This window comes from Eptesicus fuscus, chromosome 18, assembly GCF_027574615.1.
Source record: "Eptesicus fuscus isolate TK198812 chromosome 18, DD_ASM_mEF_20220401, whole genome shotgun sequence".
In the NCBI taxonomy this organism is placed as follows: Eukaryota; Metazoa; Chordata; class Mammalia; order Chiroptera; family Vespertilionidae; genus Eptesicus; species Eptesicus fuscus.
The window spans coordinates 42,116,136-42,140,738 of record NC_072490.1 but is presented as its reverse complement, the minus strand read 5'-3'; the positions used below and the strand labels follow the sequence as shown (position 1 = coordinate 42,140,738).

The 24,603-nt window shown below is 52.7% G+C and overlaps 1 protein-coding gene across 3 annotated transcripts in view; it reads right to left on the bottom strand.

Moving 5' to 3' along the window:
- The window catches only part of CACNA1D (calcium voltage-gated channel subunit alpha1 D), a 295,364-nt gene that overhangs the window by 24,113 nt on the left and 246,648 nt on the right, over nt 1–24,603 (bottom strand). For 2 of the 3 annotated variants that reach the window (XM_008146330.2, XM_008146329.3), the window contains 10 exons: nt 21,924–22,007; nt 14,616–14,660; nt 14,080–14,208; nt 11,809–11,874; nt 10,272–10,363; nt 9,200–9,359; nt 8,199–8,326; nt 7,973–8,069; nt 6,333–6,435; nt 4,974–5,075 (listed from right to left, as the gene is read on the bottom strand). In XM_008146330.2, the coding sequence (XP_008144552.2) occupies nt 4,974–5,075; nt 6,333–6,435; nt 7,973–8,069; nt 8,199–8,326; nt 9,200–9,359; nt 10,272–10,363; nt 11,809–11,874; nt 14,080–14,208; nt 14,616–14,660; nt 21,924–22,007 (1,006 nt within the window). The remainder of the gene's footprint in view (nt 1–4,973; nt 5,076–6,332; nt 6,436–7,972; nt 8,070–8,198; nt 8,327–9,199; nt 9,360–10,271; nt 10,364–11,808; nt 11,875–14,079; nt 14,209–14,615; nt 14,661–21,923; nt 22,008–24,603) is intronic. The other variant, XM_008146333.2, reaches the window with a different exon arrangement.

Here is a 24,603-nt window from a genome sequence, read left to right as displayed (position 1 = left end):
AAAGCAGTTAAGGCTCAAAATGAGAGTCAGTTAGATAAACCGACACTCAAAAATTGCGGAAAATAACATTTGTCATAAGTTTAGTAGAGCAGCGTATTAGTAACATTATCAAGTGCTGTCTTGGTTATTTACTTAAAATAAAAATTACAAAACAAAAAAAGGCTTTCCTAGGTCATATTTTCACCCCTGTGCACAGGGATTTGCGTGTGTAATTACCATGAACTCCAAGGGCAATTAACCATTCAAATCCCGATGCCTGGAGATAAAGACAGAGACCTCAGAAAGGGGACAGACAAGCTCAGAAGAAGAGGAAGGTTCATTCAAGTGACTGCAAACCCAGATTTTCATGTGCCCCTTGACTCTCTGCCAATAGCCTCCATATGCCATTTCTTGGTCTGTAATTCAGAACTAGTTGTGGTGTGTGTGTGTGTGTTTGGCTTTTTTTTGGGGGGGGCGGGTGCTGTAAGTGACAGCGCCAACTAACCTCATGGTGGAGCTGACTTACTTCTGCTTTGTTCAGAAACAACTGGAACTCTGCTGAGCATTTTACAGGTGATGCATGAGGCAGAATAGAGGCTCTGGCTGTCTCGGGTAAACCACCTTGGCAGTGTGCGTGTGCCCCAGGATCTCCACAAGCCCTGCTCCCCCAGGGTGCAGTGTGCCCAGGGTTCCTGGGTGGGAAGCTTGAGCCCACCCCCTGTGGGCATGGACCGCTGACCATGATTTGCAGAGGCTGGGGTGGAATGGTTGCTAGCCCTCAGGCTTTAGCACAGCTAAACCTGTAAGAGTTTCACGTGATCTGGGGCCGCCCTTGTTAAGAGTTTCACGTGATCTGGGGCAAGGAGCTTAACCTCTATGTATGAAAGGGGCTATGTCTCTTAGAGGATCTGTGAGGACCACAGGAGGAGAGGCATGCAAGGTACGCAGCCCCCTGCTTGGGTGGCCCTCATTCTGGGGGCTGGATGACTGAGCCACGAGAATCACTATCATCTTACACCCGGCCAACAGGGAGATCCCCTGCAATAGATTTTACAGCAAACAGTTGGGGGACACTGAGGCCCACTGTGTTCCCTAATGCACCGTGGGTGGGGTTCGTTTAGCGCCCATGTGGAAGGTGTCTCTGTCTGGACACTGCTGGGCATTCCAGGGCTGCCTCTCCAAACATCCTGTCAAAAGCTACTCAGTGTTCCTGTGAGAGGAGATGCTTGGAGTGGTTTGACTTTGAGAACATGTTGCATTCCTTCCAAACCCAAGCTGGGCGAGTGTGGAGTGGTGCAGGGGCCACCAAAGTGGACCCCAGGCTTTGTGCAGCATGTGAAACCATGGTCCCTCACCTGTCTCAGGCTGGTCCAATGATGCACTCGTGGGCAAGGAGGCCAGAGGTGAAGAGAGACCATGCGGGTTGACACTTCAACCTTTGCCCTTGAGCTGCTCTCTGTTTTGCTCAGGGGTGTTTGGACACCAGTTCCAGCCACCCCTCCTATTGGGCATCTACAGGTGCCAGCCCCCGAGTCAGGGAGCTCCGCTTGGGTTGCCCGGCCTCTTCAACCACAACTCTGAGACGGTGGATCTGCTCACCCGCACTGACAGCTGAGAAGGTTGAAGACTTGCCCCGGGCCAGTCAGGTTGGGACTTGAGCACCAAGCCAGCTCTCCTCCTCCTCTGCACCACCGCCCTGAGGGATGGCCTACCTCCTGCCACACGGGCCACCTTCTTCTGTGGCGTGGCCTCTCCCAGAGTACAAGTCTCTCTCGCTACTGGGCTGCAATCAGGAGCGGGACCGACTGCTGACTGCCTAGAGATGCCTGGGGACGCGGGGGATTCTCCGTCTGCTGCACCACAGTGGCCTCTCAGTCCAGACTTCCAAGCCTTCTCTGGGGGCTTGCAGGAAAATGCCACTCTATCCACAGAAGACCACCTCCTCCTTCCACACCAGGATGCCCCAGCACACACAGGCCTACCCTCACCTCCCTTCAGCCTGGACTGTGCGAGCCTGGAGGGGCCCAGGGGCTCCTGCAGGGGGGTCTGAGCTCCCCCTGTCCTGGAGCCAGGCCACAGTGTCCTCAGTGCAGAGCTGACGTGTTTCTCCCTGAGGGGCCACATGGAGCAGAGCACAGCCACCCAGGGCTCTGCAGGGCAGGGTGCAAGGTCCACGTGGTCTGCTCCACTGAGACGCTGAGCTAACAGACTGAGCCCAGGAAGAGTTTTTAAAAACAGGAGAGTGAAAGCCATAGCACAGGGCGGGGAACCTTTCTTCTGCCGAGGGCCATTTGGATATTTATAACATCATTCGCAGGCCATACGAATTATCAGCTTAAAAATTAGCCTGCCATATTTGGTCAAACATTTAATTAACTCACCCCTAATGCCTTGGCAGGGCCAGACAAAATGATTTCTGGGCCTTATATGGCCCGGGGCCGGATGTTCCCCACCCCTGCCATTGCAGGGCAGGAAGAGAAGGAAGAGAAGGAAGGCATGAAGGGAGGCTGCGTGGGCTCAGGACTGGAGAGAAAGGGGTGGAGCAGGCTCTGAGTGCTCTTTAGGGCAAAGGGGCTAAGGAGCCAGGTCAAGGAGCAAAGGCCCAAAGCAAGGAGAGCCTCTGGGAGGGGAGGACCCATGAAATACGTGACAAGAGTGGAGGGGAGAACATGAGCAAGGGTCAGAGATGGGCAATGAGACATCAGCCTATGATGGAGACAGCAGACAGGCTGTCCCCACAGCCACAGACTCCTGCACAGAAAAGTCCTCAGCTGGTATTCCAGGGCTCCATCCTGAGTGGTCCCTTATTATCAAGCTCATGACAACCTGGGCACCTCACATCACACTTGCAAGCAACTCCTCCTGAGATGGGCACCTACTGTCACTGGGTCTGGAAGGGTCTCCCTGACCACCCCGCATAGGCCAGTCCCGGCACAGGGACAGCTGGCCTGGCTGAGTCTGCTGCCCTCTGCGAGGTTACGGCACAGGGGACACCGAGCCCCTCAGCCATGGGAGCTACCCACTTGCTGGCCTGGAGGGCTGAACGAATATTCTCACTTTCTAAGTGTGCCATGGCGAGGGAAAGGTGGGAACCACTGGCCAACTGGCATGGGAAAGACTTAAAAACAGAGACCGAATTAGAACACTGCCCAGCACCTCACTCAGGGTCTGCTCACTGCAGCCAGAAACCCAGGCCTTTCGACCTTCTGCAGAGGCAGCAGCACTTATCTGAGACTCAGTCCGACAACATTATCCCAGCACATACACAAGCCACGACACGGGACTTCCGGAGGACCCCATCTCCTCCTGCAGCCCCCTTTCCTACTTTTCGGTTTCACAGTGCCACTTGATGCCATTTTGAAATAGATTAACACCCACTCCATTCAAAGAGATGCAGAGAAAAAGCCAAGGCCCGTCATTGGGCCAAGAATGTGGAAGAATATGTAGCTTTTAGTAGGTGTCTAGTAGAGCTAAAAGCTGGTCGGTTTTTCAAAGGAAGGGAGCTTAGATGGTGAGCCAAATTTTGGACTTTTTTCTGGTCAAATGAAAAGAAACGAAGCTTCACAGGATGCTGTCCAAGGGGATCTAGCCATGATGGGCCCTGACATGTGCGTGAGACTAGTTTGTAATGAAGGTGGTGTTTCAAGGTAAGGTTTACTCAGCCAGCCCAGACCGTTATTCTGAAGCATGCATCTGTATTTCAAGAAACATTGTAGGGGAATACAGTTGGCAAGAGATAACTCTGATTCCATGCCACCACCCTAAAACAGAATTGCTTCAGAATATTCTGAAAGACTGAGAGTTGAAAGGAATGGAGGCTGCAGAAAAAGCTCAAGCACATTGTTACGACAATTTTTAATAAAGCGATTAACCTCAGCCATGCGAGCACTTGGGTGTGCAGCTCTAAAGAAAAGAAGGAAACCGAAGAGCTGTTTTAAATGTGCAGTATCAGTTCTGTGGACAACAGTATCCGTTCTCCCGTGGACATGTGTGCGGGATCAGTCCCCGGGGTGGTGCGGGGGGGAGTTTGAGGGTTTTGTTCTTTTTGGTTTGGGGGCCTTTTTGCTTCCCCTTTATCATTTCTTTGTGGGCCATCTTCCCCGGCTTTGAGCCATGACCGTGCTAGCTATGGGTGTCCCGTGCAGCGACAACATCTCATTCTGCTTCTCATTTCATGCTGACGACCAGAGCTGGCCAGCACAACGCTCTCTCCCCAAGAGCCAGAGGTTGTCACCTTCTCAGAGGGGGAGGTATTGGCCACCATCCTGGCCCGGGGTTCTGGAGTCAGTGTCCAGACCTGAACGGATCCTGCACCTTTAAAACTTGAAAATAAAAGTCGAAAAACAACCACCTCAACTTCTAAGTCCATGTGCACTCAAACGAAAGTGGAAAAACAGTGTATAAATTCATATATATATATATATATATATATATATATATATAAATCTGAAAAAAGTTTAGTCAGTTATTTCTTGATAAATAACGAAAGAAAAAAGCATGCCTGTTAGTCCTGTCCTACTTAAGTTCTAATGATAGGGACATTTATTTTTTTGTTAGTTATGGTAGTGAACTCAGTCTTGACAAGAACATTTTGAAAATACCATTTTCTGAACGCTAAAAATTTTTGGTGAGGAGCTTTCACCAATATGTTAAAGGATAAATGGAAACTAGCTTTAAAAACTTAATTTTGGACCCCCAAAATCTAGGCTTTTTGTTTTGAGGCAGCAGGCTTGTCCTCCAACATTAATCCCCCCACAAGCAGAAAAGCCCGGCGCCAGCCACCTTGTCTGGTTCCCCTCCCGCTGAGGCCTCTCCTTTGGAAGGTTGCTCATGTGACCCCAAGTGATTACACCAGAGGGCCGGAGGCCTTCTTTGGCGCTTGGCCTCAGTGACCTGGCTGACTCGTAAAGCAACCCGCAGCCGGGCTGGCGGCAGACACGACCCTGAAACCCACGTGTTGGCCAAGAGCTACTTAGGAAAGAGAATGCACTGACCACCAGCTGGAGGGACAACTTGGTCAAGTAGCTTCATGCTGGTTTTCTTCCAGATTTTCTTTATCACAGCTCGGAGCTCTTCATTAGCTTGTTCCAGGTTCCCTGGATTCAAAGAGCAAGAGGAGAAAACAAACCTTGCTTCTTGGCCAGCAATCCCTCTGCTGGGACCATGCGCTCTCCCCGCAGCCCGACCTGGTAGGAGCATGGCCCTCGGGTGGGCGCTCCTCCCCGCAGGCTCCCCGGTCAGGGCCATTCACACTTCCTAACAGCTGCAGTCACTCCACCGTGGGACGGACCATGTTTTACTCTGGAATCCATGTTCTACCTTCCCAAGCCCACACCTATACATTTCCCGCTGCTCCCAGCCTAGAGTGCCGAATCCTGCCTCCATCCTTGAACACCCAGACTAGATTCCACCCACATAAGACGTTCAATTCCCATTGTGCGGACTCATCTGTAGCACCCGCATCATCTTGGTCTTATCAGATGGGCTGACGTTTGTCTCCTCAACGGACAGGTCAGTGCAGAAGGCCATCCCGCCTCCTGCATCCCTCGCTGATGCAGGTGGGGCCAGGTGCAGGAGGCCCACTGCAAGGAGCCCGCTAGCTTGCAGGGACTGGCGTTGCTGGATAGAGTCACCCTGAGCTCCAGGGCCGCGGGAAAACAGCTGCCCACGACTCCGCAGTGTCCACCACTGGTCCCTCTTCCCCCTCCTCCCTCACAGCCTCTGCTCCTCCACCTCATGGTCACCCCTCAACCTGCTGCAATTGCTTTCCATGCCACCTCTGAAGCTGCCACCGAGCCACCTGCAATCAATGGCCACGCTCCTGGCTTATTAAGACCCGTGTGCTTTGGTCTCAGCTGGGAGGACGCGGGTCGTGATAGGGTTTCCCCACCACGTGCCAGCACTGCAGCGGGGCTTCTGCAGGCATCCTCTCACCTCATCCCCAGGACTTCCCCTGACGTAGGTGTGTTCATTTCCTTCCCACAGAGAAACCACCTACAGCTCAGAACAGAAAAACCCCTCACGAAGGTCACACGAGTAGTAAGGGTCAGTTGGAGTGAGCTCAGGGGTGACGGTGCTGACGCTGCCCTGATCTCCCACCTATTTCCGCTCTCTAGTAAGCAGTGGTATGAGTCACCTCAAAACTCTCAGGGACAAAGAGAAGCATAAAGGAAGGAAAGAGGGGTGAGGGAGGTGGGAACAGTGCGCCCACCAGCACTAAGGTTCTCACTGCACTCACCGCGCCCTTCCCACGCCCTCCCCTGGACAAGGAAAGGCCCAGACGGGAGAACACAGGTGGGAGGTGGCATCTCCTCCCAGTTCTACCCGCTGACCTGCTCCCAGGGCATGCTCACCTTCCGTCTTGATTTTAAGAGCTGTTCGAACCAAAGCAAACAGGGTTGCATTAAACATGACTGTCCCATCACTGTTGAGAGGCATGTTCATGGCAACTAGTCTCTGCAAACAGAAAGAGAAGCTTCTTACCGGCATGTGAATGATGACAGCGCAGTGATTCCTTTCCCGCAGTGATTCTGTTTCTCCCTCATCTCTTTTCCGGTCCACCCTAAAAATGTAACTCACCAGCCATGTGAGGAGCACCTACCAGCTGGGGCTCTGACACGACAAAGATCATAGCTTTTAGTCACGAAACACAGATGTTGGCCCTTGGTGTGCTCTGTCTTTGTGCTTAACCTTGATTGTTTAACCATCTCACTGTTCCAGCACTTTTCTCCCTTTCTGAACAACCAGCTCTCCCTGTGTCCTGTGGTCAGGCCTCCATTCTGGGCACATCCTTCAGGCTGTTGTGAGGGTGAAATGTGGTACCAGGTCCAATGAGCCAGGCACAGGGCAGGGGACTCGGGTCCTCCAACAACTACAGCAGGGGTACGTGACTATTCCTGACACAGAGTGTCCTTTAAGGACCTGCCCTGGTGCGACCCTTGTGGAGTCCACGTGGTTTCTGCAAGTGTTTGGTCCTTCAGGGCAGGGAGCAACGGGTGTGGCTGAGAAAATCTCTGAAAGCTGGAAATACACAGTAGACTCTACTCTGCTCCCTGGGTCTGTCCAGAACCGGCCCAGCAGCCCTGGAGTGCAGGCTGGCTGGGTTCCCACAGGGCAGAGTTTCCACAGGCAAACCCTGCATTTCTCTTAGAAAGGGACTTCTTTTCTGTTGCTACAGCCGACTCCAGGTGAGTCACTGTGAGCTCTCGGGAGGGAAAACAGCTCAGCCGGGGCTCCCAGGGAGCAGGGTCTGAAGTGAGAGCTACAGAAACGGAGCGGGAGGTCTGGACGCACCCACGCCCGGCCATCGCCTGTGCTCAGGACAGGAGCGCCAGCGCAGGGGCACAGCGCCGCATCCACCAGCACAGAAGCTAGAAACGCCCGGGGACCCAGTCTTCTTCACTCCACTTCCTCAGTGGAGCCCTCAGCCACTTCCTCTCCCCCCCACCCCCCACTGCCCTCACTCTGGCTCATCACTTCACACCCAGACAGTCCCCACAGCTCTCCCGGGTGTCCCCTGCCCCGATTTACTTCTCCCTCTAACACGCAAGTCCACCCGTGCTTCTTCCCTGGAACTCCGCCTGGCCTGGAAGGTTCCTCACAGCCACACCACACGCGCCTGTGCCCTCCACCACTTCCTCTTCTGTCCCAGCCGCACCAGTGACGCCCCATGTGCCTCCGCGTCGGGGTTCTCTGTGCTCCTTCCATCTGACAAACCCCCACGTCTCTCCTCCTGGGCCTGACACAAAGGTCACCGTCCCCTGCCTTCACCCAATGACGAATGACACAATTCCCCTCCTATTCCTATTGCTGGCTGACAGGGTGTCCCAGGAGCGACACTTCTGGGAGGGCCTCAAGGATGGGAACCATGGGTCATTTGTCTCCGCATCCTGGGCGCCTGACAGCAGGTGTGAGGGAAGGTCACCGAGTGGTTTCTGAATGAACCAGGGAGTCTCTGCAAGAGAGGCCGTCAGACACCCAAGGGGACACTCACCTTACAGGCTACTCTGTGTGGGCACAGCTTCCCGAACCCCAGGGGCGGCTGGATGCGGCGGAGCAGGGTGACCACGTCCAGGTGCTTGATCCTCCCCCTGAGACAAAGCAGAGCGTGAGGTCCAGGCAGCAGTGCTGAGCGTTCAGTCCACCCCACCTCCCCAAAACCACAGCCCCCGTTCCAGAAACAGCCTCCACAAACAGCCAGGGCATCCTTCCCAACCTACTTGGCCTCGGGGTCGTATTCTGACCATATTCTTTTGAATTCGTCTAAATGGTGAGGTCCCAGAATAGACCAGTCCCGGGTCAGATAATCAAAATTATCCATGATGACGGCCACAAACAGGTTGATGATCTGTGAAAGCAAATCAGAGGGAGGAGCCTCAGTGGCACTCAGATACGTCCGGCCGGACCCCGGTGAGAGCTTCCTCAGTATAGGGGCACGAAACATGTGAACCCATTTCCCCAGAGAGGCTGTAAAACGCCCCCTGAAGAACGGTTAACGAGAAAGCAGACTTCTAGCTCTCCGGGATGGCTTTGGTCTAGTCCCAGGGGAGGGCAGGGGGAGGAATTATCTGGACCTTTGAAGCACACGGCAGTGTTATCGCTTCACTGCTACCAAATAACTCACACTCTTAAGTCACTGCTATGAGCACGGGCTTTGATCTTTTTATAAAGACACCAGCGGTCCCAAGCAGTGGGGTAGGGACCGCACAAGCCCGTGACAAAGCCTCGAGGCCCTGCTCACAAGGAAGGCGCTTACCACTGGCAATTAAAACCAAAGCCGTGTGATAGGTACAGAAGCCTCATTACACTACACTCTTGTGTATCTTCGATAATTTTCATAATAAACTTTGTGAATTTTTAAAAAAAGAATAAAAGTATATAACTAAAAAATAAAATAAAAAAATATCTTAATAGAGTGATTCGCACTAACTAATCCAACAGGATTTCATGACCTTAATCCGTGGAAAACAAAGTTTTAAAGAATTTCTTCTGAACTCTTCAAGAAAAGGAAGTGTAATCCCCTCAACTTAATAAAACAGACTCAAATGAAAAAAAAAAACACAAAAAACAAAAGCCGGCCACGCCTGCCTAGTGGCGTGGAGGGGGCTGCTCACCAGCGTAGAATACCCCCAGCAGGTGAGTGGGGCAACGTCCCTGGTCTGAATTCCAAGTGCTACACCAACACCTGCTGATCCCGAGGGGAGCCCTTCTGCTCACGTACCAGAAACGCACAGAGCATGTAAAAGCTGATGAAGTACACGATGGCGAAGTTGCTCCCACACGAGTACTCCTCCCCGGGGTTGTAATCCGACTCGGGGTCACAGAGCTTCCCCGGGAGGCAGGCCAGCATGATCTCCTGCCAGGCCTCGCCGGTCGCACACCTTTTTTAGAGCGAGCAAAGGAAGGGCTATTAGTAGGCGTAGAGGGATTTGAGGCTCAGACCTCTAAAACATTTTTTTTTTTTAAAAGTTTCTCATTGGAGCAAAACCTAAGGACTCTGTTGAAAAGCCAGTTTGAATTAGTGAAAACATGCAATTCCTACTTATTTTCAAATGCAATTTATTTCAGTATCCCTGCTATAACTTCGATTTCTATCAATCGATACGAGCACATCAGTTCTTTTTGTAAAATGAGATGTTTGGTTTTGTGCCTTCTCTTCTTTAAACCCCTATGTTACAGTTTTTATCGATTATTCTCTTTTAATGACTTAACATCTGACAACTTGATAAGACCCCGTTCACTTTGTTGAAAGCCACGGACTGGAAACTGCCTAACTTTCAAATGACTTGCTATCTGGTCACTGAGTCCTTATCAATTACTTGTATAATTTCTAGAAAGTTCTCTCACTTTGAGGCACCCTTGTTTGCAAAGTTAATGAACTGGGGTTAAAAGCAATCCCGTAAAATCTCAAATTCCACATCTTAGGATGTGCCCCATTGGCTGTGCAAAAGGCCTCTGTGCTCCTGCAAAACCTCTGCCTGCCTGGTTGTGTTTCAGTGGGTGAGGCTCCCACGCGTACGCTTATCTCCTTCCAGTTCCCTGGCGGCCTGAGTAGACCCACCAACTCCCAGAGGGATAAACCACCACAATCGAAATGAACACAGCAGTTTCTACAAGCCAGCAACACTCCCCTGTGGCTGAGCTGTTAGTGTCTCTGTTTAAGAACACAAAACAAACAAGCACAGAAAGCCACCAGGACCAACTGGGAACAGCCACGCTGGTGAGTAACACGTGTCCTCGGTCACTCTGCAGCCCACAGCTAGAGCCACGCGCCCCGTGCAGGGATCAGTCACCTGAACAGCAGCAGCACCGCCTGGGGAAAGGTCTGGAAATTGTTGTTCCTGTTGATCTGGTTGTTGTCTCTCATGGCAACTTTCCCAAACATCTAGGTGGAAAAATTATTAGGGGAAAAAAGAATAGATTTTGTCATTTTAAAAGAAGAAAAAAGGAACTCTCCCTGTCTGAATTTAGAACTAACTCAAATTCGAGCCACACCCACAGGGCTTTCCCACGTGCGGGGCTCTTCATTTATTCACAAAGACGTGCCGGGCACTGTGCTAACCACAGGAACAGGTGGCGGCAGATACATTCTCCCCTCAAGGAGTTCTGACCCTGGAGGAGGGACAGAAAAGCAAGCACCAGGCAGCAGCCCTGGGATGAGAGCTGGTGGGCCAGCTGCACAGCGGGGCACAGGGAGGTCCGCATAGCTGAGGCTGGGCCTTGGGTCAGGGGGGCGCCTGGGGGTGAGATGAAGGCCCAGAACTGAGGCCTCAGAGGTGCACCTGGAAATTAAGAGAACGGGTGTGCACAAAGGTCAGGCTGCAGACAAGCGTGGGGCCGCCGGCCACATAGGGCAGGGTGGGCTTTCCCTCCAGGGTAAGGGGAAGTTAGGAAATATGTGTGGGACTCAGAGAAGCAGACTGACATTTGAGAAGAGCGTGGCGCAGGCTAAGCCTCCCGCGTGAGCCGGGTGGTACGTGCACGCAGTTCCAGTTCTCTGAGACAGCTCTGGGCTAGGCTGAGAGCGCCCTGCCATAGAGGACCTTTTGGGGCACACAGCGCACAGGCTGCTGAATGACAGGGACTCCAGCGTGTGACTGCCGGTTCATAACGCCTGCTAGGATTCCTAGCGACTTGTGAATCCTTCTCTGCCTTCAGAATAGAATACATCAGCATGACCCCTTCTCTCCTCGGGAATCACGCCATCTCTTTACACTCACACCTCTCCCTTATCTGGAAGAGGGCATCTACCCGAACCCAGCGAGAATGTGGCAGACACCACCCAAGAAGGTTCGTCTCCATGGGGGACTCCCCACCTCCCCCTCCTCCTGGCGGCTCTGCCCACTGCAGCTTCGGGTCAGGGCTGCTGTTGATGAAGCCTCCGTCCTGTTCCCCACCCCAGGAGGAGCTGACCAGTAGCCTGTAGCCCCCCAGCCGGGTCACAGAAGGACCTGGTCTCATGCTTCTTCTCAAGGTGCTACTGAGGCAAGACAGGGGTCCCAGGTCAGGTGCAGAACACAGGACAATCTTGGCTTCTCTGAGTATGGCATTTCCTGTTGCTAAAATCAGCTATGGATTTTCTTGATCAGTTGACTCTCCCAAGACTCGGAGTGGCGGTGAAGGGTACCACCAAACCCAGCTTTTCTTGGCTTAGTCCAACCCCTCCTTGCTCTTCTGAGCCTGGCTCTCTTTCCTTTAGGGCCACGTCTTTCTCATCTCCTTTTCTCTTAAGCAGCAGCCGTGTTGGCTTTCCATTCCACCTGGCGGAGGTGCATCTTGCCCCAGATCTGGGACTACCGAGCAAACGGGACCCTGAGGAGCTGGGCTCACCTGCATGCCGATGACCGCGTAGATGAAGAACAGCATAGCTATGAGCAGGGCGACATACGGGAGCGCCTGGAAGAGAGGAAGCACCCGGCTCAGCGCTGGCCTCTCGTCCCCGTGCTGCTGGGTACAGACTGAAGACCCACACGGGCCCACATGCTTTTCTCTTCCGTGTTATATTGAGAGAACATCACAGAGAGAACGGACTTCTTAAACCCCAGCCCAGCACAGCGACTTCAGTCCTGAAGATGCCAGCCATGTGCACACCTAGTGTCACAGAGCTGCAGGCAGGACAGCTTCCCACAGTCGTCAACAGTGTATCCTAACCCAAGGCGGTGTCACCACCGACACTCCACTCTCATAATAATGCTTAAGTTCATCACTGGATTCCTTTGTGAAATTCTACAATTGATCAAACCATTCCAGAGCAGACATTTGGATGGCTCCCACTTTCTTGTGTGGGCCTGTGTGCATGGAAGCGAGGGGCTACTGTAGTTCACCTTGCCAAGGACGAGCTCTATGCAAAACCACCTGGCCACCTGCTGACGTGTTCCCTTAAGGAGAAGTCTTGGGAGTGGAATTACTGGGCCAGAGGGAAAGAACCACTTTCTGGCTGTCACTGTAGAAAACAAGACACTTTTCTTAAAATGCACACTTTCTGAAAGAACCACTGAGCTGGGGGGTGGGCCAGGGAAGAAAGGAGCTACCTGGGTGGTCGTCAAGCCTGGGTTCTCCTTAGGAACATCAGATACAAGCCTGTGTGTCAGGTCAGAACCCTGGTCCTCTGACCCAATGTTCTTCAACTGCTGTTTTATTTCATCCCACGTTGACAGAAGGTGTCCATGTGCCCGGCACACCTCCAGGAAGGCCTAGATTGTTAACCCTAATGCTAGGCACACGTTTAAAGCATCGACTTCTTCTCCTGTCCGCTAAAGGCCAGTGGCTGTGATACTTCCCGATGTGTGCCATCTCTGCACTGTGACCATCAGCCTGGCGGCTGGCCCAGTTCACTGAGTCCACAGGGTGAGCATCAGGCTCTCCTATACCTACATGCATTTTCTTCCTAGTTTATGGAATATTTTAAGAATTCTGTGGGCACCATTTCTCAGGTTTTTATGAACTACTACCCGATGACATGAATCTATCTGTAGAAAAAGTTGAGCAATTTCTTTAAAAGTAAGAATGACATTACATGAATTCATTGTGTTTTTATAGCAGTTCACAAACTGGTGCTTTTTCCACTCCATATTAATAACAACTGTCTAGGGTCTCATCCCTTACCAAGATCCAGACTCACCCGCCTCAGGCCCCGGTCTGCCCGCCTGTCTCAGAGCTGTATTCTGGCTCCTCCTACATTTTCCCCACCAGGACTTGTGATTTTCCTTCTTTGAGTTTCTGGATCTACTCCCTTCTCCTCTTTACGTGTTCAAATCCTACCCACTGAGGAAAAACGCTTCCTGGGATGTCAATGCTGGTCACCTCAGAGGTGGTAGGGGTCAGTGTGAACTTTTCCTTTATATATCTTTGGATCGCTTCTCTTGTTAATGTGAGCATTTATTACCTTTGAATTAAAATAGTCAAATAAAAAAATAAGATGTAAGATTCATTTTCTAATGCTTGTGCCTATCTACAAATTCCCTACATGGGTGTATCTTTTTAACAAGAATTTATACCACTCTCAGTCCAGAGGACTCGAGTACCGGGCGGGGTGCTGAAAGGCATGGGAGAAGCCAGGTTCTGTCCAGGAATAGACTAGAACCAGGCTGATCAGCCTGAAGAATCACAGTGATGAATGAGACCTAGTTTACGCCTAAGTGTCCTCAACTCCATAACCCTCCCAGACACTGCCTAAGACACTGGTGAGATGTGCTGGCCCCAGCGAAGTGGTCCTTGATTTGTATCTAGACCAGCTGACAACAGGACCATTGCAGCTGTATGAGGAGAAGCCACCATAGCGAGAGGCTGTGAGGCTTCTGGGGTCTACTGGGACCCAGCATGCTCTTGGACATCACCATTTACCACCGGGCTTCCAGGGGAGGACAGACTGAATACTCAGAGGCTGCACATCTCTCTCTCTGCTTCCTTTAATGAAGGGTCAGGTCTCTCCAGCATTCTGTATTCTCTATTGACCTAGGTGGTCATGTGACCCGGGCAGTCACGTGACCGAAGTGGTCAGCGGTCATGCAGAAGAGAGTCTGGATCTGCCACGATGGGGGGCAATCACTGACTTGCATAGGCTCTTCAGAGACAAAGAGAAGCCCGTGGCCCAGCTCTTACCTGAAAGGACTTAATGAAGGTCCACAGCAGCGTCCGGATGCCTTCCCCCCTGCTGAGAAGCTTCACCAATCGCATCACTCGGAAAAGACGGAAAAAGGTGATGGAGATTCTATTGCTCTCTTCAGAGTTCTGAAGGGTTATCATGGAGAGGTCAAACCCAATGGAAAGTAGAACATGCAACACTTTCAGAAAAACAGCAACAGATGCAAACACAGGTGACAGAAGTAAGAATTGAAGATGTGTTTCTAGGGCCTTTTCACCTTGAAAAGCATGATATGAAAGGAAAAGTTACATGCTAACAACACAGGGCGTGGAAAACTGTGTCCACACAGCACATGCATGTCCACGTGGTCTAGTGTGTTAAGAGGTGAATGCTGGGCTGGTCAAGAGTACTGGACACTGATGATGAATGCAAACCACTGCAGACACTGTTCTGGAAGAACGATCATGGAGAATACAGAAACACTGGGAACTCGACATGGCCAAATAAACTCGAGGAAAAGGCCCAGCCCCTGGGCACTAGTCGCTGGTCTTACCCCAGGTGGAGCAGTTGGGACAGGGATATTTTCACTTTCAGTTGGCTTTAAGAAATCAAAGATTGAACAGGAATTAATGAACTGGGAAGGAAGCAGTGGTCCGGGAGGACATCCCCTCCCCCCTTTAAAAAATGTGTGGCTGACGTCTTAGGACGACACACCTGCTCCCTCCCTGAGAAAATGCCAGGGACCCTGCTTGGAACTGGACTTGAGGGAGGGCAGCCATGGACCCAGGCTCGCACTCCTTTCTAAGTCACCTCCAGGATGTGGGGTTCCAGGGCTGACAGGCACCCAGGAACGATAATGCTGCATGACCTCAGCTGTCCCTACATCGGAATGCAGAGTGGGGCTCTCTCTGTGTCTTCTGGGGAGCCTGGCTCTCTTCACTGAATCTGGGCTGTGGGTCCCAGAACTCACTGCTTTGCAGTGGGCCCACCAAACTCCGAGGAACAGAATGACTCCACCAAACGGGGCGAATGGCGTGGCAGCTGCCTGTGGCCCACAGGCCCCCTGGACCACACTCTGATGCTGGGGCCACACGCCTGGGCAGTGTGTGTCCCATGATGCCCTCTCTGGCGGGGCTGCTGGGGAGCTAGACAGACTGAGTCAGCGGGGGCAGGAGATCTATTTTCCCTTCACTGCCCACTGGCAGCTCAGACTGCTGTTAAGGGAGACAAAGCCCAGCTCTGTGTGACTACTGGAGAGCAACAGCTCAGGACCAGCCTGCCCTGAGCTCCGGTAGCTCTGCCCCAGCAGAGGTCTGGCGGGGCGCCTGGAGCTGGGGCCCGGGGGTGCAGAATCACAGCACTCACCGCCCTGTGTCACTGCCTCCCCCTCAGGCTGGGAGCCCCCAGAGGGCAAGGACCTTGCCTCACTCCACTCAGTGCCCAGCATGGGATCTGGCACTCATTAGATGCTCGATAAGTGCTTCAGAAACCGCAAAGAGGTTGTAAGAAAGCTGCAGCAAATATCAGGAGGCATCTTTACATTAAACAGGGAGGGCTGAACAAGAATCGGGGAATGATGGCCTTTCTCCTCCCTTCGGGAGTGGCACGGTGCCTCGGTGCAGCGAAGGGCTGTGTGCGCCGTGGAAGCGCACAGCCATCTGATAGGTCCTCCTCCCCAGGGATACAGGGAACATCACGGCTCCATTCTGAAGCCTCCCTCTTGTCCACAGCTGCCTCTTAGGACCAAAAATAAAATTCCACAAAACTCATGGAAAAATATGGGCACATCCCGTCACAACTGAGATTCAGCAACGTGACTACGCACCCAGGGCTAACAGGTCTGGTATGTACAAAGGGCTCCTGGGCCACCTGGGGTGCTCAGGAGGTGAGCTCTGCAGTGGGACTGTCCCAGCCCAGGTCACCATTTTTATTCTCCTCTTCTATCCTCTCACCTCAAACAACTGACATCTCCTGAAAGGGACAGATGGTGGTATTTAACTTAAGGCTTTAACAACTGAAGGAATTAGCTCTGCTGAGCTCTCGGTGTCTCCCACACCATCTCCTGTGTGCAGGAAGGCTTTCAGTCAGCCATGCAGCTGGAGTGTGAGGCTGTGAGAGTGTGTGTGTGTGTGTGTGTGTGTGTGTGTGTGTGTATGCGTGTGCACACCTCTGACACCTATGCCAAGGGGACCTGAGCAGGCATAAGACAGAGCCTTCTGCAGCACACACTTGAAATGTCCATACACAGCCTGTGAGTTGGGCCTGTGGGAGAACGAGGAGGCCTGTGGTTGGGGAAGACACGCTTCCTGGCCACCTGCTCTGGCCAGGCCCCTTCTGCTGCGGCTTCTGTCCTGCTCCAAGTCTGACAGACCTTGCACCGCCCTCTTCCTTCTGACATGGGAAAGTCAGCAGCCACCCTGACTTTTCACGTGCCCATCTCTCTTTCAATCGATGTCTTTGAAGTTGACAAATCTTGGGCTATGGGCTTGAAACCATGGATATTCTTTTGTTAAAAAAAAAAAAAAAGCAAAGAGGAGGAGGAGACAGCATTGGTGGAGGCACAAGGCAGCACAACATGCACGGGAGGAAGGAAAGAACAAACAGCACATCAAGCAGCGTGCACCCGAGCGGCCCGCGGAGCCCTCCCCGCCCCACGTGCCACACTGGGCAGGCGGCTGCTCGGGGGAGGTGTCGCAGGCAGCATGAGGAACAGTGCAAGCTGCTAAAACATCTTACACATTGGAAGGACCCTGAGGATGGCTTTGCTCAAACTACAAATGCCAGCTTGCAGAAAGGGCAGGCCAGCTCTTACCCCGGGCAGCACAGTAGGACTGCCCAGGGATCACTGACGAAATCTGATGGCGAGGTCCTGCCCCAAAGATTCTTATTTCATTTTCATTGATGGCGAGGGGGAGGGGGGTGCCTAAGCTTTGGGCTCCCAGGTGATTCTAACTAACGTGCTGCCAGAGCCGGGAACTGCAGTCCTGGCCGGGGGAAAGCAGGCCACATCTCCAGCGGACCGCCCACACAGCTATTTCCCTGTCGGTATGGACTGGCCCTGCAGAGTGGGAGCCCTAGAAAAGCCCACCTGGGCTGTTAGAGCTGACGGTGGGTTCTTTGGAGGTTGACGGGGGTTCAGTACTTGTATGCACAGATTAGACTCCACCCCATCTTCCTCACAAGGAGCGGAGGAAGACACTCTGCTGGGCCCTGGGATCAACCACTGGACACCCCAGATGGGGAAAGGACTTGCTCCCCAGGCAGCTGTTAGAGGGGACTCAGTGTCATCTCAGGGCTGGGACTAGATGACCTCAGGGGCTCCTTCCAAGCCTGAGATGCCACAGTCATCAGCTGGGACCCCTCCAGTGAGATGATCCGCAGCCTCCGGAGGCCAAACTATATGCCGGGTCAGGAAAGCTCCCGAGATCCCTGGGGCTCTCCTGATGTTGGCTCCAGCCCCGTCCCATAGGGCTCTCAGTCAGCCCCCAACAAGTGCAACCAAAGGGATCAGTCTGCACTTTCTGAATTAATTCCCACCTTTTGCTGGAAAAGCTGAAAGGATGCAGTTTTTCAATTCAGACAGGAAGCAAACCAACATCCCAGAACCAGTTAACCTGAGGTGCCCTGGAGAACCCAGTCTTTGGGGGGCGAGGGGGCTCCCTCTGATGACTTCTGACCTGGTATGTAACACCTCTGGGAGGAAGGGCTTGCTGAGTCTGTGTCCAGAAACCAGCAACCTGGTCCCCAGAAAAGGGTGAGCATATGGAATGGAGGGCTGGACAACTGACTGTGGGTTCAGAACAAGAAGCGGACTGCAGCTATTGGCCACCTGGTCTGAACTGGGTGCCTGACAAGCCAGGGACAATTCTAGGGTCCCTGGAAGCGGGTTCCCTACTGACCTGTGACATGCTCTTCTGTAGGCAATAAAAAGGCAAACGTGGGCTCTACGCAAGTACGTTGCCGCCCAGCAATAACGGTAATGGCAAAGCAGCCATTCCCAGGTTAGGGAGAACAGGATGCGTTTCACCAAAGAGCAAACGGGCATCTGAGAGGGAGCAAAAGTGAGCCTGCCAGGCATCGTCTGACATTTTAGCAGCTTGGTGATGTGACGATGAAAGTGCCGGAGACGAGTCCATGAGAGAGAGGAAACCATGACAGAGCAGGCCAGGGCCCCGGGAGGGCGACGGGAGGGAGAGGGCTGGGTGAGCATGCAGGCAGGACAACGGGAAGGGCCATCCAAAATGTTTCTGCAAAGAATACAATGCAAGCTCGGTTTCTCATTTCCAGGTCGGATCATTCATTCCTGAAGATTTTGCTGGCAAGCCACAGAGCCAGGCATGACTGACCACGAGGGCCTCGGCTCGGGCCCAGGCTGGAGACAACGAAAGGTGGGGCGGGAAACAATTTAGATGACCATGACCAACAGCGTGTCCTGTGAAACTCAGCGAAAACCAAAGGTGGGGAAGCCAAGAACAAGTATACAGTCTTAAAGTGCGCTTGCTTTAATGACTTCACCGTATATATGATAATATATATACTTGCCGCTACAATTTTCTAAAAATAAAACCAACATGAAAATCAATTAGGCAACAGAAAATAAAGATCAACAGAAGTTGGGGGAGCGAGCACAGCAAGTTAATATTGCAAATAATGACGACGTATGGCAGCTAAAAACAGCCAACAATGGACCAAGAGCGTTCATGCTCAGCTGACCCAGGAGCTCTGGGGACAGGCCACTAAGAGACACACTAGGTGCTGCTACCCTGGAGGCCGTGGCAGGTGCGGGCGAGGGGTTTAGGAGTCAGAAGCCCCGCTGAGCTAGCTCTACCATCAGAGGTTAAGGACACCCGGTCTCGTTTATCTCTGTGCCTCCCCAAAGCTTCACCTACGGTCTGAGAATTCTAGACGTGCAATAAACATGTGTTGAACGACTGAATAAACGAGAAGGTGGCTGGAGCATTCGTTCTGCCCTGAGGCCTCGCACAGCAACGCTGAGAGCTCCCACCATGCCACTCTACCGGCCCAGGGCAGAGAGCTGGCATTGCCACCCGCTGAGGAAGGTTCGGCCTCAAGCCACGTCTGGCTGGGAGAAGGTCGCTGACTGAAAGGACAGTCTGGGAATGATTACCTGTGTGGTCCTGAAAGTCTCAGTGAGTGCCAGGAACGGGCCCAATGCCAGCCTGTTCTGTGCAGGTACCCTGGTGTAAATGCTAACTAGAAAACTTAGTGTGGTGGGCTTTTGTAGACCTGACTAACGAAGTTCATGAAGGAGGACAACACTGAGACACTGATGAGCGAGGCTGGACAGAGGGGACAGAAGCAGTGGGCTCCTGTGCCCGGAGCAGGGAGGGGCAGCCAGGCAGCCGGGCAGGTGCTGTTGCTGAATGAACCGGTGCCACACCCCGCCAGCCAGCAGGTGGGTCCGGCATTGGAGAGCTGGCTTGTTCCCTCAGTAAGCAAGCCTTGGCCACATCCTGGTGCCCAGAAACTAAGCATTTACACCCAACCCCGGCACGAGGCTTGCAGCCCCGAGCGCTCTATGGAGACCTGCTGAAAGTGTGGTTTATTCCATTTTCGTTTCCATTACAGACCACCTCTGACTTCAGAGCGTCTGTTTCAGAATTTCCATGCAGCACACTGTGATGTAAGTTACAAGCGCCTTTCACAAGATGACGAAGCAGGCAGACGTCTGCTCATCAACTCGGAGAGAGCCCAGCGGCAGCCCAGTTAGGGCCCTGCTGTGTTCCCATGAGCATCAGATTACTGTATGACCAAGAATAATTTATACATTGTGAATGGCAATTTTCTAGCTGACTTATGGAATATCTCACATGAAGTGAAATTTTCCTATGTCTGGGCTTATGGAGGTTAGGGCATATAAAATGCCATTTTGTACCTCGTCATGGCATGGATTTGGGTGTTATGAGGCTTAAGTCACACATTCATGCACATGCCAATGTCTTAGCCCATTTCACTCATTATTGCATGGGAAATCTCCCTACCACTTTGTGCTTTTTAGCAAGTATTTTCACAAATAAATCATATCATTTTATCACAACATACCTACGAAGCTGGGAGAACAGATTTCATTCACCCCAGCTGACCCAAGAAAGTACTAAGGACCAGCTGCAACAAGTCGTTTGGACCAGGACTAGAACCACCAGGCCTTGGACTGCATGTCCCACTGTTCCGTTCTCCAGAACCAGCCTAGCCCCAAACAGGTGGCACAATGGGGATTTCATCGTCCTTATCTGACACAGGCTGTCTGGGCACCAGGATGGACCGTACGATCCTGCCGATGTCAGCCAGGCAGAGCGTGGCAGCCGAGTGTGGGGAGTGGCGAGGCTGGGGACGTGGAGCAGGAAGCCAACACTGCACAGCGGTCCCCACAAAGGACTCGACACAACCTGGCACACACACTGGACACCCACGAAGACTGCGGGTGACCTGGGACAGGCCAGGTGGGCAGGGCCATTTCTGCCTGCCTCAGGCCCATCGGTCTCGCCCAGGGTCAGACCCGAGAGGAGCCGGCAGGAGGTGGGGCTCCCCTTTCTCAAGCCTCTTCATTTTGAAGGGGGGGGCGGTTCTTGGGGTGCTTCTTGCGGGGAGGGTCGCTGCACCTACCCTGCTGCTTAGCCCCTCATCAAAAGATGTAACTGAGGGCAACAAAGGAGTACTGACTCCCCGCACCTGGATGCACACAGGCCTCCTTCCCCGGGTCCTGGGCAGCTGTCAAGCTGCATCACCATTTTGGGAGCTGGGATGGGGACGTTCCCCAGTGTCACCAGTTGGACTCAGCAGACACGGGACAGGACAGGTGAGGACACCAGCAGCAACGGCCACATGCTCAGGGCACAGCTGTGGGATTTCCCTCCCGTGCCTTCGCAGAACCATTGTGGGTACCAGGGCACACACACTATGAACCCTGTTTTATCGCTGGGGAAACTGAGGCACAAAGCAGGCAGGTGACGTGCCAAGGTCACACAGCTAGTGGGTGCTGATGTGCACACACTCACATAACTCCTAGCCCTTAACATTGTAACAAGATATTCTATCAAAATGTTTTAGTTCCAAAATAGTCATTCTGCATTTATTTTCCCAGTCTCTTTAAGGGGAAGGGAGTGGGGTGAGGGTGGGGAGACCAAAAATGGTCTTTATCTTTTAAGAGAAATGCGTGCCTGAATTTCTAAAACATACAGAGGTCCCTGGGGTGGGACGGGGGGGTGGTGGGGAACAGGGGGGTTCGTTTCTGATCTCCTCTATGTCAGACTTAACGAGAAAAAAATGACGGTGTAGGACACAAAGTTTGCTACTTACATTCACTTCAGTTATAGCAATATCAACGACGCTACCAACAACAATTAAGGCATCAAAAGTGTTCCATGCATCAGTGAAATAGTGCTGTGAGGGCAAGCATTCAGCCACAGAGGACAGGAAGCACAACAGGAGAAAAGAAGAAAAGGACAGTGTTATAAACAGGGAACATTCTAGCGTTATGCCACGCGGCTACTTGAAAGACTGCCCTGAAACAAACATGTTATAGACACATCACCTTGGAGACCCCTGCTGATACAGAAAATAAGAACAGTGAGAGACGCCTCGCTTGCCCTGCCTACCGGTGCCCTGGGTAACGCTGCAAAATAGCCCGTCCTCCAAAAGGTGGCCTGTGTCTAAAAAGGCCCAGGCTGGGGCTCTGCCTTGTAAAGCCTCTTTTCTGCAGCTCCTACTAGGAAACTCCTGGTTTTAGATGAAGTGAGGCTGGGGTCTGTGACTTGTCCAGGTGATGCCAGTGCGGGCGGGGAGCGGGATGTACACAGACGAAGGGCAAGAGGCGGGCGGCCGCGGGCGGGCGCATACTCACGTCGGCTTCGCTGAGGGCCACGTCTATAATGCTGCCGATTACGATGAGGGAGTCAAACGTATTCCAGGCGTCACTAAAATACCCCTGGACAGAGCAGGCAGGGGGCAGACATTTATGAGCATGTATGAATGAAACGCCACACGGATCAGATGGGCACACATCCAAGGCCCCGCAGCACCCACGGCAACCAGGGTGGGGGAGCCAGAGGGAGGCAATACTACTACCCACTGGAAAGGGCACAGTGGATGGTGTGCGCCTGCATGTGTGAGAGAGGCTGCCCATACGCATAGACACAGGTACACATGCACGCACACGCGCACACACATGCATGCACGCACACACAATGCAGACCCATGGTCCTGAGCAGCATAAACTGAGCAGAATATCTGCAGGGCACAGGGAGGCATTTGGCAACTCTGCCCTGACCCCAGGGTGACAGGCCCAAACCTTCATATGCTGATGGAAGAGCAAGCCCCTCTGACTCCTTCCACAGGGACCCAGTCACCCACCCCTTCTCCTCCACTTAAAGAACACTGTCAGCAGACATTCCACATGTTCTCATTTCTGTGCCCTTAAAACAAACCAGTAACCCTTCCCCCTCCTCACCAGCCAACAAGAATTACAAAGGGTGTGCCTGAGACAAGTCCCTGTCTCTCAGCACTCTGTGTCTAGCAGGGCAGACACAGGCAATGGCTGGCAGGCAGGTGGGCACCGGGGTGCACACAGGTCCAAGGCACCGAGTCGTGGCAGAGAAGCTCACTGGGGAAGCCAGGCTGTCTCGTGGAGGAAAAGAGCACTGACAGATGATGAAGGTGCTCAAGGGTCCCCACGGCCACCAAGGGAAGCCCCAAGTCGCCAGCAGCTCCTCCTTGCACCCAGCTCTTGCTCTCTCCCTCCTTCCTCATCCTCCAGACTAAGAGGACTCCTTTCCATCCGTCAAAACTACCACCAGGTTCTTCCCCATCTCCTAACGCCTCCCCACCCCGACTCTATCTGCCCACATCACTTCCTCCCTCAAGGTCAGATCAAATGCTGCCTCCAGGAGGGGACCTTTCAGACCCTCCTGATGCCCCCCCACCATGGTGACTGCATCTTAGACCTTGGTCACTGAATCCGGGTTTTGCCGGCCTACCGCTCCGAGGAGGAGGCCTATGCTGATGGTTCCGTCCCCTCCTCCACTAACCCCGGTATCCACCCCAGAGCCTTGAACTAGGTAGTGCCTGACCCACTGCAATGTCTCTTCCTATCAGTCATGCAGCCCAGTGCTTGTTTTTCCAGGTCTTCAACTCTCGCAACAATTCTGAAGGCACAACATCCCCATGAACACGACTTACCAATCCATATACGCATGCCCTGTTTTACTTCCTCTTCCTGGCTCAGCACTATAGATGCTAAATTGGGGCCTGTTGTCTCCTGACACCCCCAGGAAGGCCGAGATCCCAGGGGGTGGTGGGCAGCACTGCACAACGAGGCTCCAGGCTGCAAGGCCAACGACTCTCTGTAACGACTCTCTGTGTCTCCTTACAAAGTCAGAACAGGTCTTAGAAATGTCAATTCAGATCTGAATAGTATGAAAAAGGGGCCCCGTGTGCTCACCCCTGGGTACACTTCCCGCTGGATCAAGAAAACCAGGACGGGGGTACTTTGAAGTGTCAGGTCCCGTGAACCTGTGATCGAACGCAGCCCCGAGGAAGGCCCTGCAGAGCCCCGCCTCCTGTGCCACCACAGAAAACATGGCTGTCCTCAGAGCTGGGGAAGGCACGTTTATTTTGGTTTCTGTTCATCACTCAGGGGCATGCCTGGGGGAGCTATGACACTGACTGATGATTTGGGTTTTTACAAATTTTCATCTTAAATAGAGTAAGATTTTCCCACCCAACTGCCATGACTTCTGACCCATCTTTACCTCTCCCCGCCCCTCTTTCAATCATAATGCCTCAGCCAGGTGTTACCCTCATCGACAGCCACCTCCCAGCCCCATCTCAGACCGGTAGCAAGTCAACAAAAAGAGTTCACCTGCACAACTCTGATGGCCTGTGGGTCAAGTCTAATGGGAAGGTCTACTTAAGAAATACCAATTGAAAAAACAACAACAAACAATTGAGAGGATGGTACAACAATTTCCTGTATACTCCTACCTCCACACATATACAGCCTCTCTCATTATCAACATCTTATGAAATTGTGGAGGACCCCTATAAAAAAAAAAAAAAAGAAAGAAAGAAAGACCACATCCTACACCTTCTAGCTTTCCTTCTCAAGGTGCCTGATTCTTGGCCGGCACAACTGAGGAAAGATGGGCCGCTCCGAGGACTAGGCTAGTGCTGCTAACATGCAGTCATGCTGGTCGGGGATGAGATAAAGAGCTGCACCAGGACACAGGAACTCACTGCCTACTTCAGTGAGGAAGCCTCCGGACCGACACGTAGGCAGCATCAGAGGGCGCATGCGTGAAGCTGTGGGCATCCCAGGACCTAAGGGTACAGGTTCTCTATGAAACGATGTGCACTGTTGCGATGGGTAACACTCAGTTGGCTGAGGAGCAGCCTTGGCAGACTGCTGAGGGGCAGGGCCTGCCCTTTCCTTCAGGACTTAGCAACTCAACAGCTAGAGTGTGGTGGGCCTTGCCCTCCCCTCTGGAGGGATGAGTGCCTCAGAATCATCCATGGTCTCCAGTAAC